The 17,241-nt window shown below is 40.1% G+C and overlaps 1 protein-coding gene and 1 pseudogene across 4 annotated transcripts in view; both read left to right on the plus strand.

The window, feature by feature from the left end:
- The window catches only part of TPK1 (thiamin pyrophosphokinase 1), a 463,926-nt gene extending 453,336 nt beyond the window's left edge, over nt 1-10,590 (plus strand). For all 4 annotated transcript variants that reach the window (XM_072652445.1, XM_072652446.1, XM_072652447.1 and 1 more), the window contains one exon: nt 8,780-10,590. In XM_072652445.1, the coding sequence (XP_072508546.1) occupies nt 8,780-8,910 (131 nt within the window). In that variant the 3' untranslated portion in view covers nt 8,911-10,590. The remainder of the gene's footprint in view (nt 1-8,779) is intronic.
- A 4,815-nt stretch (nt 10,591-15,405) lies between these two features.
- Nucleotides 15,406-17,241, plus strand: part of LOC140533098 (sentrin-specific protease 3 pseudogene) — a 2,049-nt pseudogene continuing 213 nt past the window's right edge.

Here is a 17,241-nt window from a genome sequence, read left to right on the forward strand (position 1 = left end):
CTTTTCATGCTTAATGTCACTATCACTGCAGCAGAGGATTCATATAGTTAAATGAATTTAGGGGTAAAGTTGTAAGTTTTTTCCCAGAATAGTTGGATCATTTTACCATGTCTCTACCAGCAATGCATTAGTGTTTCTGCCTTCCCACAGCCTCTCCAACATATGTAATCTCCTCTCCTCTCCTCTCCTCTCCTCTCCTCTCCTCTCCTCTCCTCTCCTCTCCTCTCCTCTCCTCTCCCCCTCCCCTCCCCTCCCCTCCCCTCCCCTCCCTCCAAATCCTATTTAGCCATTAAAAATCTCAGGTCATAATGCATCTTATATGAGTAGAGTCTTCCTAGAACAAAATTCTCTTTCCTTTTCCTTAATTTCTATTTCATCCATTGTCTGTATCACTCATTTCACATTTAGTATATATGAATCTTTATGGGAAACATCTGTGCTTTCATCAACATAAAGAACTTCTCATGTAAAAATTCTTTGCTTTGTTTATGACTTCATAAATAAGTCAGAGGAATAACCTTTGATAAATAGAAGTTAAGTGAGTTACACAGGGTCCCAAACGTATTAAGTATCAGTAACTAGTGTTGAACTCAAATTGTCATGACTCCAAGGTCTGGCAATGCATTTTCCATGCCACACTGCCTCGGACACTTAATATATTCTGCCATTTTGTTAGTTAACAAAATGTGTTCATTCTGTCTGCATTGAGGTCAGGAGCTTTAACTCATGGTTTTAAACCTAACTTTTTCTAGTCTTAGGGATCTCAAGAATAAGATCAGTATGGCCTATGGGCATCACAATCTACCCATAGATAAAACAGGTTTACTTGTTGAATATCAGCTCTGCCTCCTGCTATGATATTTCCCAAAATGACTCCAGTTAGAACATAGCATCCAGATTCAAAGAGACAGAGTTAAATTGAAGCTAAAATAAAATTTCTCTCAGAAAGAGCACCACACTTGACATCACATGACCTGGTTTCAAGGCTGAGCCAAAATCCTGCTTGCTCTTTATAACCCTAAATGCATCTGGAATTTTTAATCTAAACATTTTTTGTCCCTCTATATTTTCAACCATGGGTTGCATAAGTATAGCAGGTGGGCAAACTATAATTTCCATTCCTCTGTCCTATACTTAGCTTTCTGAAACTAATTATACCCCTTAGTTTTATAGAATTTTGTGGGTAAAGTCCTTGTTTACCCAATCCTTTCCTCTCAGGTTTGCATATTCGTTCATGTTCCTGCTTAACCTTCAGTTTTACAAAAGTCCAGCTCTTCACTCTGTCTTCAGAAAGTGACACCAGTGAATTGCTTTTTAGTTCCCTTTTTATGCACATTTATGTGTGTATGCACATAAATATATACATATATTTCTATTTTAATTTTTTGTAAGGAGTATCTCCCTAACGGCCACTCTAAACTCTCCATACTGTAAAGGAAATATCTAGACAAATGACTGGGAACTTGCTTTTTATGCACTAAAGATAATTTGTCACATGACAACAGTAATATAAAGTGGTTCAAAAATGTTTAAATCTCAAGATCTGAAATTTTTCTAGATCACAGAGCTGGCCTCAAGAAAAGACTTGCTGCAGTCCTTTGAGCTAATCTGTAGCAGCAGATTAATGAGCTAATCAACCTAAATTTGCATTTCATTGACACCTGTCCACCAAATTGAGACATCTGGTCAATTTATCCAAATCTAAATGCAGGTCACAAGCTTTAAGCACACATAGCATTTTTTATCAAGGAAAAAAAATCAATTAAGAACTTCCTCCTCCTTTTCAGAAACAAAATATTTAGAAAACATGTCCCATTTTATAAAGAATATTTTATGAAATTGTGCTGGTGGAGTCCACTACAAATTTATTATGTAATCTCCATTGGCAGCTGGGTTGTTCACTAAATAGTGTTGTGCTCAAAGTCAGGAAGACTCATCTTCCTGAGTTCAAATCTGGCCTTGACACTTACTTGCCTTGTGACCCTAAGCAAGTCAATTAACCCTTTTTGCTTCAGTTTCCTCATTTGCAAAATGAGCCAGAGAAGGAAACAGCAAACCACTATGGCATCTTTGCCAAGAAAACCGAAATGGGGCCATGAAGAGTCAGACACGACTGAACAACACTCTCCACTGGGCTCTTGCTGGTATACAGCAGGAGCCTATTTTTCGCCCTGATTGGCTCCCTCATGCAGCCTCTTCACTCCTCCTCATTCTCTTTATCTGTCCAGTCTATTGAAAAATCAAAGCCATCCTTGTTGAGGTTCTTTCCTTTTTGAACCAACTCCACACTGTATGCAGCCCTTGATTTTATCTACTCAAATTTCCTTTGGGATTCTGCACAATTAAAATTCTCTTTTTCTTCTTGTCTTCGGTTTCTCTTCCCTTCCCTGAATACCTGCAAACATAATTCTCTTCCTTAAAAAAGGTTACTCTTGGCACTATCATTCCCTTTAACTTTTATTGTTATTAATTTTCTCTTTCACAACTAAAATTCTAGAAAGGGTCACCTGCAGCTTCTCATCTCCTGCCCTACTCCTTAGATTCCTTGCATTCTGGCTTCTGATCCCCTTTAGCGTCTGTTGAATGGGTCTCTTAATTGCTAAATCCCAACCTTTTCCTCAATTTTCATACTATTGAACCCCTCTGCATCTTTTAATATAATTGGCCACCCCCAGATCCTTGATAACCTCTCCTCCCACCTATGTGGTACCTTCTCAGTCATCTTTTCTGGATTATCATTTCCTGTCCTCTATCCCTGCATTGGACTCCCTTTTTTATACTCCCTTTCTAATGGGCTGTGTGATTAACTCTACACAGATGAAGGCATGCATTTAAATGGGGTTCTACCTATATCATCATTAGTTCTATATTACATGTCTTCTTAATCACACTGGTTAAGAAATTAGCTGCATAGGAAAACAGTTTTCATTAATGAATCATGAATTGATAGATGATTGTTTTAACCATCTCTTAGCTCTGCTTCAGTATATTTAAAGTGGCTTCTTCGGGGAAATTTCCCAAGGAAGGTAAAACACTCCCTCTAGTGGCACAGAAGAGAACAATAAGGATTCAGCTTTCCTTTTGTAATACCATACGATTTAAAAGTTGGAAAAGACATTAGAACCATGTCTTCTAACCCTCTCATTTTATAAATAAGAAAACAGAGATTGTCACTTTACTAGTTTCAACCAGGTAGTTGAAGGGAAAGCCAGGAACTGAACCCATGACCTTACATTCTGAGTTCATCATTCTTTCTGTTACACTGTACTACTCTTTTATCATAGAATCACAGATTTAGAGATGGAAGAGATCTTAGTACATCCACAGTGATTTGCTGATGAGAAAACTGAGATCTACAGAGATTAGTATCCCTTCCACATCTTGGGGATTAGAGGCACTATGCCCCCTTGATCCGGAAAATCCACATAAAAATTTTTGGCCCTCCTTTCATACCGAAGAAATCAGAATTATTATGGTATTAAAAGATAAAATGTCAATATTGTAAAATACTATACTTATATTTTATGTATTTCTGAGTTTCTAAACTTTCTCTGTGTTTTCTGCTGGCCTTTGCTTTCATCTAAGGCTTCCACAAAACTCCCCCCAAAATCCCATTTAATTTCTTATGTCAACCCAAGACATATTGAAACCATAATGAGGAAAGGGGATGGGATAACTGTAGAAAGTGTCTTCTTGATCCCAAGGGTCCAACAAAGAATTTATTCATTACACATTTATTGAGCATTTGTTTTGCACAATTCACTATTCTAATTAAGGGATAATAAGCTAGCTTTCATGCCATATAGAAGTTAATTTTTTTCCTTGCCATTACACCAAGACATAACATTCATAATCTGGGCAGCTAGGTGGTGCAGTGGATAGAGCACCAGTGCAGGAGTCAGGAGGCACTGAGTTCAAATCTCACCTCAGACACTTGACACTCACTGGCTGTATGACTTTGGGTAAGTCACTTAACCCCAATTGCCTCATCCTGGGTCATCTCCAGTCATCCTGATGAATATCTGGTCACTGGATTCAAATGGCTCTGGAGGAGTAGTGAGGCTGGAGACCTGCACAGCCCTCCCTCACTCAAATCAAAGTCAAGTGGAAGTCATATCATCATTTCTCTGATGGCATGGTCTTCTTCAGCAATGAAAGACGAACACATACGCATTCATAATCTATAGTCATAAACCAAACAACTACAAATAAACAATGGGAATCAACCAATTATTTATTAAGACATTTAAATGCAGGGAGGTTTCTAGGGATTGTGAATAGCTGACAATGGCTTTCCAAGCTGACTGATGTTAAGTTGTGAGACTAATAAGCCTCTCAAAGGTGCTAGGGGCCACAAAAGTTATCTAGTGTAAGCCTTGTCAGAAGCATGGAAATCCTCTACAGTCATTGACAAATAGTCTGACTGTGATTGAAGACCTCCAATGATGAGTAATTCATGTTTCCTTTATTCTTTTCTCTTATTTTTGACAGGTTATATTGCCATGAAGTTCTTTTTGTGGCTGAAATTTGCCTTCCTGTAAATTATATACAGTGGTTCTAGTTCTGTCCTCTGGGGCCAATAAGTTTCAACCTTTCACAAAGACTCATCATCCAACATTTGAAGCTTATGATCCTGTTTCTCTTAGATTGTCTCTTCTCCAGGCTAACCATCCTCTTTGGTTCCTTCAAGCAAGCTTTCAAAGGCACAGTTTTGAATCTCTACACCATCCTTGTTAAATCCCTTTAGGAATTCTCCAGCTTATCCTTTCTAAATGAAATATGGCAACCAAACTCAATGTGATACAGTTTTACTAAAGTGCTGTCATCAAAGTAACATGCTGGTACCATGGCCCAGACAAAAGAAATAAGGTCTGTCAACCAATTAATAGTCAAAGTATTCAGGTTTAGGATTTGGAACTAGAAGAAAACATACAGAAACTGAAACTAAGAACGACTTGCTTTAGCTCATGTAGACAGCATGTAGCAGATCTGAGATTTATAATATCAGTACCCAGTGCTCTCACCAGTAGCACAGGCTCGTAGCATTTAACTAGCCAAAAGCAGAATTAATGCTAGTTACATATTTAAAAAATAAAAAGGTGAAACTTCTACTTCACTAACTAGTTCAAAGATTGAAATTTAGAAGTCAAAGAGGTTCTTTAACTTTAACTTTTCAAATTGGTTAACTGAAATCTCTGAGGTATGATAGAAAATTGGAGAGGAGTGACGAATGTTTATAATTGTTTGTACCGTTTGTATTATTTGTAATAAATGCCTAGAGAAGATATAAAAGCATTGCTTGAGGAAGAGTTGCAAGTGTTGCTTTCCTCCCTTCCTAAAAGAGTCACTAAAATTGAAAAAAAGCGGGGGTGGCCTTGGATAGGAGGACTCTAAGGCTTACAGGAGTATGAAAATAATAATGGAGGAGTAGAAGAAGGGAATACAAAAAATTTAAATGACTGGAAAGATGACTGGGTATTGGGGACACTTGGATTCAAGGTTAACTGTTGGTATCTATGAGCAGGTTCATTAAGCTTTGTGAGCCTCAGTATCCCTGTCTGTAAAAGGAAAATAATATCTATTGTACTTACTGCACAGATATATTATGACAATTAAATGAGCTTATAAATTATAAAGTGCTTTTTCATACCCTAACATGCTATTTAGGTATGCCCCCATATGTTTGCAAAGTACCTTTTCCACATATAAGCCCAACAAACATCAGATATTATTGTCCCTTCTTCCAGAGTTTTTGATGGCAGGGGTAATTTTGCTGAGATAGTTTTATGGCCTTGGGCACATTGCTTTAACCTCATACTCACAGAACATAAGATTTGGAAGGATCCTATTAGGACAGCTAGTCTAACATCTAGTCCAAGCTCTATAAGGTAGTATCCAGTCAACTTTTGCTTTACCACCTCTCAGTGGATAGAGTGCCAGGGCTGGAGTCAGGAAGACTCTTTTCTGTATTGAAATCCACCTTCAGATGCTTACTAGCTGGTGACCCTGGGCAAGTCACTTAACCCCATTTGCTTCAGTTTCCTCAGCTGTCAAATGAGCTAGAGAAGGAAATGGAAAACCACTCCAGTATCTTTGCCAAGAAAAACCCAAATGGGTTCACAAAGAGTTGGAAACAACAACAACAACAAATTGTGGTTTGCCCCAGTGTCTTTGTGGGTGGCTCCTTTCATCTGTGAATCATTCTTATGGCTAGGAAGTTTGAACCAAAGTAATAGTGACATTCTATAGCACTTAAAGTTTTCCAAAGAACTTTACATTATCATTTGATCCGCACAACAACCCTGTGAGGTAGGTTGTTGTGATCCCCATTTTACAAATGAGTCTGAGAGGAGTTATCATGTGACTTGCCCGGAGCCCCAAAGCTTGTAATCTGAGAGTAAATTTGAATTCAGACCTTCCTGATTCTGAGTCAAGCACTCTCCATCACCTCTCCACATAGCAAGATCTTCCTCTCTGTTGCTACATTATGAATGCAGCATTCATTACTTGGCTTTGACCCTTGGAGTCTTGCACAACAAATCTAATCCCCTCTTTCACACAACAACCCTTGGAATGTTTGAAGATAGACACCACATGCTACCTTTCCTCCCATGTCTTTTCTTCTCTAAGTTAAATATCCCTCATTCTTTGACATTATTCCCCAGGCCCTTCACCAACCTCAATGCCTCGCTGTAAATCATCTCAACTCATTTGTGTCTTTCCTAAATGTGGTACCCACGACTGAATGTTATAATCCAGAGGCAATCTGAACAGGACAAAAGTAAAAAAAAAAATAAGCAATTCTCCTGCTCTCCTATGGTAATGCCCCTCAAAGGTTGATCACTAGATTCACTTACCCAATCCTAGAATCTGCCTTGAGTTCCAGTCATCCTTAACTGTTGATTCAAGATGGCATGTAGTTTATTCAAATTTTACATGTCCAAAATGGAACTTAGCATCCTGCTCCTCAACCTTCGCTTATTGTTAACTGCCCTGTTTCTTCAGATAGCGCCATCTTTTCTCCAGCTCAGGTTCACAATTTTGATATCTCACTGATACTTAGGCAATGTAAGTGAAAAGAATAGGTGGAAGTAAGAGATAGTAAGAAAGAGATATGATGCAGTAAATAGAACATTGGGCCTAGGGTCAGGAAGACCCAAGTTCAAATCTAGCCTCAGATACTTACTAGCTATGTGACCCTTGTCTCTTAATTTTGTCATCTATACAATGAGAGCAATAGTAGAACTACTTCTAACTCTCAGGTGAGGTCCAGTGAAATAATATTAGTAAAGTTAACCTTAAAACACTATGTAAATGCTAGTTGCAGTTGTTATTAGGCAACCAGACCTGATAAAAAGTTCAATTTAATGAATTTTTGCTAAGTGCCTACTATAAACCTGGCACTGCAGTAAATGCTGGGGATCTTGGGAATAAGGGAAAGGGAAGAGTCAAAGTTAATGAGCATGAATGACTAAGAATTTCAATAATTATCAAGACCATTGTGGAGCTCATCTTTATCTAGGTACAACCAGTTCCAGATCAGGGGTTTTTAATCTTACGTTTCTGAACTTTTTTTGTTTTAGTATTTTGATGTTATATTTCAATATAATTGCTTTCCTTTAGTAAACCTATGAATTTTATTTAATACACTTAGAAACATTCTTCTGAGAAGACATCTTTGGCCTTCATCAAACTGCTAGAGCTTTCCATGACACAGAAAACATTAAGAATCCTAAGTCTAAATGCAGAATTGTACCAATAAGATTTTGATTAATAACCATTTTATTAAACCAAAAATTTTCCTTTTAATGGCATCCACTTCAGTACTATGGCTGACACTGTGTTCCTGATTCAATAAAGCTTCATTTCAAAAGGACTTAAAAATAATTTGCCAAGCTGACTATCATCAGACTGACTGATTGAAAGACATTTGGTAACAAGTAAATATATTTGGCATCAGGATGGATCTGGGTTCAAATGACATCACTCCCAGTCACTGGCTGGGTGTGTCTCTAAACAAGTTGCTGTCCTCCATATATACTGTTCTGCCTCATGTTTCCATGTCTTTACCCCAGCTCTCCTTCCTCACTTATACTTCTCAGAGTACTTGCCTCTCCTCGGGCTGAAGCTCACCTGATGAACGCACATGCCATACAAGTCATCTCCTGAGTCCCACTGGTGATTCCCCCCTATACCATACCAAATCAGCTTATGTTTATTTGCATAATCTATATATATACAATTGCATGCATGTTGTTTCCCCAAAGTAGAACTTTGCTCCTGGAGGACAGAGACCATTTTCATTTTTGTCTTTGTCTCTACAGCACCTAGCTTGGTGCCTGTCACATAGAAGGTGCTTAATAAATGTTTGTCGAATAGTATTAGTCTTTCTGAGACTCAGTTTTGTCATCTGCAAAAATCAGGATAATTCCTTTTAGTACTTACCTCATGGGATTCTTCATAGTGGATAGAGTGTTGGGCCTGAAGTCAGGAAGATTCATCTTCCTGAGTTCAAATCCAGCCTCAGATACTATGTGACCATGGGCAAGTCACTTAATCCTGTTTGCCTTAGTTTCCTTTTCTGTGAAATGAGCTGAAGAAGGAAATAGCAGATCATTCCAGTATTTTTGCCAAGAAAACCCCAAATGGGATTAGGAAGTAACTGATCAGCCAGAAAAGGGTAAGGATAATTAAATGAGAAAATGTATGTAAAAAGATATATAAATATTAGCTATTATAATTATGCTTAACTCCTTTCCCTTTTGTCCTTTTCTCATAGCCAATGGTGTGCTCATGTTCGGAACCCTAGTCAGCACTTCAAATACCTACGATGGCTCTGGAGTTGTTACTGTGGAAACGGATCATCCACTCATCTGGACCATGGGCATCAAAAAGGAATGCAGAAAATGACACTTCCAAACCCACCCCTGTCTTACCTAATCTGCTTATGACTGGAAAACGGGAGGAGCATGTCTGGATTAGAATAGGTATATAAGCCATGAAGTGGAAGAGGGGGCTAGTTGTTTTTTTGTTTTTTTTCTTTAATAATTGTTTTCATGCAATTTAGGATATGAAATTTTAAAAAGGAGAGATTTTAATTTTTTAAAATGAAGGAAAATTAATAGCTAATGTCATCAAAATCAATTAATTTATTTAAAACATGAATTTGGTTCTTTCTAAAATTCAAATCTGAATATTTACAGTTGAATTCACCAAACAAGCTTCTTATCCTTTCAACAACAGTCCTCCCTTTGAAGCTGCTAATAAGTTGCTCTGGAAACTTTCAGGTCCTACCCCTAGACCTTTACCAAAGGACATTACTGTTGTCTGCTGCTCACTTATTACACTGAACTAAGTTGCAAGGTCTTAAGAGCAAAACTTTGTGATTTACTCTATGCTTCTTGCAAAAACCTATTATTTTATTCTCTCAAATCATCCATTATTGCCATTATCATTGTTCATTATTATCATTACCATCCATGGAAAATGATGCAAAATTTAAGGACAAAGTACTAAATCAGAATGGCCAGGTAGGTGCACATAGTGTGTCACGCCTAGAGTCAGGAAGACTCATCTTCCTGAGTTCAAATCTGGCCTCAGACACTTATTAGCTGTGTGACCCTGGGCAAGTTACTTAACTCTGCCTCAGTTTTCCTCATTTGTAAAATGAGCTGGAGAAGGAAATGGCAAACCACTCCAGTATCTGTGCTGAGAGAACCACAGCTGGGGTCAGAGTCAGCCACAACTGGCAAAAGAACTGAAAACTAAATCAGAAATAATTCTCCAAGGCATTGGTAAAAAGACAGAGTATTGGGAAATGTTACCAAAGAAAAAAATTTATATTAGGGGACCATCCTATTAACTTTGATCATTCCTTGCCAAAATCCAGCTTTTTAATCTATGAATATCCACTTGTCCTATTAGAGTTTCTGTTCAAAAGATTCAGATGGCAGTACCTATGGCTGACACATTCTATATAGGAAAAATGAATAGGAACCAAAAAGGGAGGGGAATTGGAGGGTGGGAAAGGGAGCTCCCTGTCACCCTCCTAACTCTAAGGAACAATTTTGGCCCATAAATGAACTTACCTCCAATTTCCAAGGAACTGAGTTAAACCATCTCATGAGGAATATGTGAGCAAATGTAGGCTATTATCACATTGTCAATGGTCACAAGCCTGGTGCATTGGAAAGTTTCTAAGGTTTCCTCTGTAAGGAGACTATACTTTCTTTATCTTCTATAGCCATCACCATAGTAAACTGAGCACTGATACATAAACAACTTTAAGAAAAATTGCTCAACTCATTTTGTGGCAGGAATACATAGTCCCTTATTTTTCTAAGAAAAGAGACCATTAGCTTTCTTCTATAGATGCTAGCACCTGTCCTCTTTCAGTTCAGAAGGGACAAATGGGAAGGACAGTGGGCCTGCTTACTGGAGAGTCTGACAAGAGCTGCGCAAACCAGCATGCAATTCTGTCTTCAAAATCAAGAAACATGATTTTCAATGAACATTTTTTACACAATGTGATTACTGCTGAATGATAATAGTCAAATGTCAATGTCAAATAAAAATATTTATTCATAAATATTTAGTGTGTGTAAATGAATATCCATAGCCCAGGTACCCAGAAAAATCTGTCATAGGCCAGTTCCAATTGGAGATTGTTGTCAGATTGGCCTCAAGCTTGGATCTCCACCTAAAAATTCCATTAGAGCAGATAATACCACATTAAACAGTCCTGTAAAATAGGGCTATTTTTCTGCCCCCAAAAGGGGCTGTCCTCAAAATACTTCATTGATCTGGTTATAATGAGAAAGTGAAATTGACAGATGCTTCCAAAACTTTCAAAAACTCCTCAATTTTTTTTAACTTAAAGAGGGGAGAGGCAGCTCTATCTTTCTTTTCTTCACTTTCCACCTAATTTCCACTTCCAACATCCCAAGCAAGTAGCCTTTTGTTTTTTCTTCAACGCAACAGTATTGATTTGACCTTCTGGGTGGCCAATCTTTGCAAATGTACTTACTGGTCTTATTTATGCTCCCAGCTGAAATAACCCCTTCACAGGACAAGGACTCCTGTCCCATCACAGAAAAAGAGAAGGAGTTTTTGAGGCCAGAAAGGGGTACCAAAGAAAGAAAATTATGGGGTGTAAGCAGCCCCTCCCTCCAAAATGTGTTTATATATAGTTAAGGTCAGAAGGGAAGCAGCAGAGCCCAGCAGAGAAATCAAGAGTATTGTGATATGGGGAACCAGCAGATAGATCCCATACCTTCACTTTTAACGAGGAATTTTCAGAAGGAAAGGTTTACGAGGTTATGTTGAATTTAACCATGTTTTCTGCAGTGTGGCACTGAAAAGAGCACTGAATTTAGAAATCAAAGGACCTGCATTTGGATCTCGGTCATGATATTGTCCATGTTATCTTAGGCAACTCACAGAACCTCTTGAGGCCTCAGTTTCCACATCTGTAAAATAATGGGGTTGAACTAGATGATCTCAAAGTTCTTTTCCAACTCAGTCTATGAACCTATGAAGATATGAGAAGCAACAATTACAGGGGATGAAGATTGCTAAAGATAAGTATACTGACTGCAGCAACAAGTACTAGCTAAGAAAAACTATTACTCAAGAACTGACATGATGATAATTATAGTTATAAAGGTATAAACCGAGGACCAGAGAGCTAAACTTTTGAAAACTGCATACAAATTCGGAATTTTTTAAAAGATCTGACAAGGCCTGAGAGGACAGCTGAGCTATGAGTAAAATATACTCTATGTACACACATATAAATATGTGTGTCTGTATATCAGTCCTTTTTTTATGTACTTTCAGATCCCCAGTTGGGTAAAGGATAATTGAGATTGCCAGATAAGCGAGATTCCATTAGCAAAACTAACAAAGCAAAGATTACACAAATTGCATTCATAAAATTATACATGTGAAAATAGAGTGTGTATATGTATATTATATATATATGTGGGGTGTGTGTGTGTATATATATATGTGAGGTGGCACCTTATATTTGTACTGGATAGGTTCAAAGGAATGAGGCTTGGGCTTTATCAGCACAAATTTGCACTGGCTCCCCAGATATCTAGTAGGACTATTAGTGGTTGTCACCTCATATTTGGTTCCTGGCCAGATGGCAAAGTATATCACAAAGTGTTAGTTTAGTGTTCAAGTCCTCCTCAGACCGTAAACTCAGTTGGCAGACAGATGTGACAGAAGGGTCACTGCCAACACAGCCACTAAGAGGGAGAGAACTGGAGACACAGAAATAAAAGTAAAGTGCTTCTCTTCTTGCCTTCTTCTCTGTGTTCTTCCCAAAATGGAAGAGAGATGGTCCACACCATCCATTGTCACAAAATCATAGAAGTGGACAGTGAAGTGATTCCCTCTTCAGAGACCCATTCATTATTTGGTAACTTCACTCAACCATATCCATGCCCAATAAAAGCTTTAGCTCAACTCCAAACAATGGAACAGCCCAGAACCAAAAGTTTTTTGAAAGTTCAAAGTGATAACTATGAATTAAACTTTTTTTTTTAAACTTTTCTCTTTTTATTCTTGGGTTCAGTACCTTCTTTTGAACTTACTGATTTACTGGAAAAGCTGAGATTCAGCTCTCTTTCATCACAAGCTTCTGAAGCCCAATAATGTTTTTATTAGCATTCATACACTGAAGAAATGAAATGTGCCTACTATGTGCGGTACACTGTTGTAGGTGCCATGGAAGACATAAAATTAAATAATGTAGATTCCTTGACCTTAAGTTGAATCTACTAGGGAAAGATTAAGTCATGTGTGTGTATATATGTATGTGTGTGTATATATGTATATGTGTGTACATTGTGTGTGTGTATACAGATATATATATACATATATGTATATATTGAGTATAACTGGTAGGAGATCAGAGAAGGGAGATAGCACTTTCATCCTATGGGGAAAAAACAACAAATGATAGAGATACCTTCAAGAAATTTGCATGCCACATGTAGGGTTTTTAAAATAGATTTCCACCATATAAACAAAAGAATTCAGGAAGGGAGGGAAGGAAGGAGAATGAAAACAAGCTTATATTAAGTGCCCTTTATATACCAGCTACTGTACTAACCACTTTCCAAATATGACCCTATTTGATGCTCAAAATAGCTGCTATTATTATCTCCATTTTATAATTAAACAAACTGATGTAGACAGAGTTCAAGCAACTTGGACAGAGTCATGCAGTTAGTATGTATCTGAGGCCAGATTTGAACTCAAGTCTTCCTGACTCTAGTTTTAGTGCTTTATATACCATGCTACCCAGAACATAATTGTAAATTGTAATCCAATGGGCAAACGACCACATTTCTCAGGATGCCTGCACAATCAACTAATTGCACAGAAAGTCCCCTAGCTAAGCAGTTGATTCTCTCTTATCCCTTAAAGAATGTTTTGGGGTTTTTTTGGAAAGGGAGTCCTATCAAGGACATGGAGGAGTAATGCTTCTTCTAGCTGCATGAGCAATGGGCACATGGAGCAGAGAAAAGAGATGAGGTAAGTTAACAGTGGAAAAACTACGAACAAGTACTGCAACTAGTTGGAAGTTGCTGAGGAAAATGAAACCAAGAGGTGCCTGAGGTCTCCTAAAGCCAGAAAATGGTTTTGTGAGCACTTTATAGACATTGTCCTATCAATCCTCACAACAACCCTGCAGAGGAAGGTTAGTGTAAGTAGAATGGCCCCATTTTTCAGATTAAGAAATCCAAATTTAGAGACACTCAGTACTTGCCTAATGGCACATGGCTGGAGACAGAGCTGTGATTTAAGCTCAGAGATCTTCCTACTACGCTAAGATGTGGAGCCATTCAAAAGAAACAAACTATTTTTTGTTACAGATAGGTTTTGTAAAATTAAAAAATGGCACAGCCAAGACTGGAATGGAATAATCGAATGGACTCAGACATAGTCCATTATTTCCATTCTGAAGCAGTGTCTCATCTTTTACAACCTAGATAGAGATGACAAAAAAACTCACTCAGCACTTCATATTGTCTTTTGCTTTCAGTTCAAAACAAACATTTATTAAGCATGTACTATTTGTACTTTACCAAGAGCTAGGGATACAATCACAAAATAATCTGTTCCTATAAGGATCTGACAGTCTATTAACTATGTACAGATTTAAGCAAATGAAGATAACTTGAAGAAAGAGAGCTCACACCTGGAAAGATGAGGAAAGAATTTGCATAGGAGGTGGCAGCCATGTTATCCCTTGATTTCCTAGCTGAGTAAGGAGTTTTGAGAGGGTGAGGAGAGGAAGCAGTGTTTTCCAGGGATTGGGTGGTGGGGCAACATATGAGATGATGCAAATGGGAGATGGAATAGCTAGAAGACCATTTTGGCTGAGGAGGTCCTGTTGGCTGTGGCCAAGAAAAGGACCTCCTTTGTCAGAAACTAAAGGCAAAGACAATGGGATTTTTGAGGTGTGGAGTAGGGAAAGAGTCAAATGATAACATGTGCCACCCATTTTCTCAAAGTAGGAGGAAAGATTCCTTCATGAAAAAGTATTGGTGTATGTGTGTTTGAAGTGGGGAAGGGGGGTGCTAGAAAAGAACAGTGGAGACTGTGGGGAAGGCAGAGAAGATTAAAAGGATGCCATGTGTCAGTGAGAATTGAAATTATACCACAAATTTACAGTGGAAACACTCAGTGTGTCAGTGTGATTTTAAAATAACATGAGAGACTTCCAGATCATGTGACCAAAACAATGTGGGACATTTTTCTCTCATCTTCACAAGCTCTCAAATCTCTCCAAAATAGGAATTATATACTAGAGCTAAAGCAATTTAAGCTCTCCTCATGACATATGATACCAAGGAACCAGAGACTGTAAAAACTCAATGAACTCACAGCAGAGAAGACCAATAATCCCTAACTCTTAGCAAGTGCTCACTCAGTACATCTTTCCACACCACCCACCACTTTCAGGCAGCCAAGCTACACAAATACCAATTACTTACAATAGGACTCAACTTGACACCCCAACCCATTCCTTCCTCTCAAGTATCATGGAGTACCAAATAGGAGAAAGGCAGCATGACAAACTGTAATGCAACAGTGCTCAACCCAAGAATGGAGAAAGAGAAGGAATGAGATAGGACACGCATCTAGGCTTATAACAGAACTCAAGTCTGTACTTTTCTCCCTTTCTCCCAAGGCAAGATGTTCCAGAATGGTTTAAAAATGAAATAAGAAGGAGGAGGGGAGGAAGAGGAGGAGGAGGAAGAGAAAAAAAGGGAAAAGAAGGAAAGGGGAAAGGTAGCGGTGGGGGGAGCGAAGGAGGCGGTGGCGGTTGCAAAGCCGAGGAACGTGAGCTCGAGCAGAGGAGGCGAAGCGCTAAGTCCCGTAGGCGACAGGAGGGAGAAGAAGCTGCCGCCGGGATGAGCTGGGGAGCCTGAGACGTCTGGGCCCACCTCCCTCTCCCTCCCCGTTACTCTTCCAGCTCCCCTTCCTGCTCCCTTGGTGAGGACCCGGCCGCGAGACCCCTCCCCTCTCTGATGCTCGGCAGCAACCACACCCGTGCTGGAGGGGCTCCTGCCTCTTTCCCTGGTTACTTGAACATGAAAGAGACCTTCCAAGGGAATCGGCCCTGGACGGCAGCCACCCCTGGAACATCCCCTGTCTTTCCATCTCCCGGTCAAGAGCGCCTCCGTTGGCCTCCCCCTCCCAAACCACTATTAAAGTCGGGTGGGGGGTTTGGGCCAGACACGGGGACCGGGACCACAGTTCCTGCCCATCGACTTCCTACTCCTCGGCCCTCATTTGATGCTGCAGCCAGTGAAGAAGATGATGAGGATGATGAAGAGGAGGAGGAGGAGGAGGAGGTGGCCTGGGGACTTCCCTCGGGCTGGGGCCAGCTGGGAACAGCTCAGCATCCCCGTCCTTCCAAGCCTCCATCCCGTAGAGCTTGTTCTCAGCGGCGCCGCCGAGCTATGAGAGCCTTTCGAATGCTGCTGTACTCTAAGAGCTCCTCCTTGACATTCCACTGGAAGCTGTGGGGTCGACTGAGGGGCCGACGGCGAGGCCCTCCACACCCCAAGAACCTCCTCCCTCCCCGGGAAGGAGGAGCAGCTCCTCCTGCCACATCTCCCAGCTGCAGGCTTGACTCACCAAGGGGACCTCCCCAAGCTGGGCTGGGGCTTTTAGGGGCACTGATGGCTGAAGAAGGGGTTAGGGGATCTCCCACATTGCCCAGTGGGTCATCTCAGGAGGAAGATAGACATGAGTGGACCCAGAGGTCCCCCCAGCCTCTGGAAGCTGATGCAGGTCTTCCATGTTCTCTGCCTAATGGCTTTGGGGGAACATCTGGACTGGACGGGGAGCTGGGCCTGGCACCTCCCGATGCTAGCATCCTTATCAGTAACGTATGCAGCATTGGAGACCGGACTGCCCAAGAGCTGTTCCAAGGATCTGAATTAGGACCTGCTGAGGAGCGTCCGGGAGAAAAGGCTGGGCAGCATAGCCCTCTTCGGGAGGAGCACGTGACCTGTGTACAGAACATCCTAGATGAATTCCTTCAGACCTATGGTAGCCTCATTCCTCTTAGCACAGATGAAGTGGTAGAGAAACTGGAGGACATTTTCCAGCAAGAATTCTCCACACCTAGAAAAGGGTTAGTTCAACAACTGATCCAGTCATACCAGCGTATGCCAGGCAATGCTATGGTGAGAGGTTTTCGTGTGGCCTATAAGCGGCATGTGCTGACCATGGATGACCTGGGAACCTTGTACGGGCAGAACTGGCTTAATGACCAGGTGATGAATATGTATGGAGACTTAGTAATGGACACTGTCCCAGAAAAGGTTCATTTCTTCAACAGTTTCTTCTATGACAAACTCCGTACCAAGGGTTATGATGGTGTGAAAAGGTGGACCAAAAATGTGGATATCTTCAATAAGGAACTCCTTCTGATCCCTATCCACCTGGAAGTACACTGGTCACTCATTTCTGTGGATGTGAGACAACGGACCATCACTTATTTTGACTCACAGCGTACCCTCAACCGAAGATGTCCCAAGCATATTGCTAAGTACCTACAGGCTGAAGCAGTGAAGAAGGATCGACTAGATTTCCACCAGGGATGGAAGGGTTACTTCAAGATGAATGTGGCCAGACAAAATAATAACAGCGACTGTGGTGCCTTCGTATTGCAGTATTGCAAGTACCTGGCCCTGTCTCAGCCCTTCA

Source organism: Notamacropus eugenii, chromosome 3 (genome assembly GCF_028372415.1).
Source record: "Notamacropus eugenii isolate mMacEug1 chromosome 3, mMacEug1.pri_v2, whole genome shotgun sequence".
Taxonomy (NCBI): Eukaryota; Metazoa; Chordata; class Mammalia; order Diprotodontia; family Macropodidae; genus Notamacropus; species Notamacropus eugenii.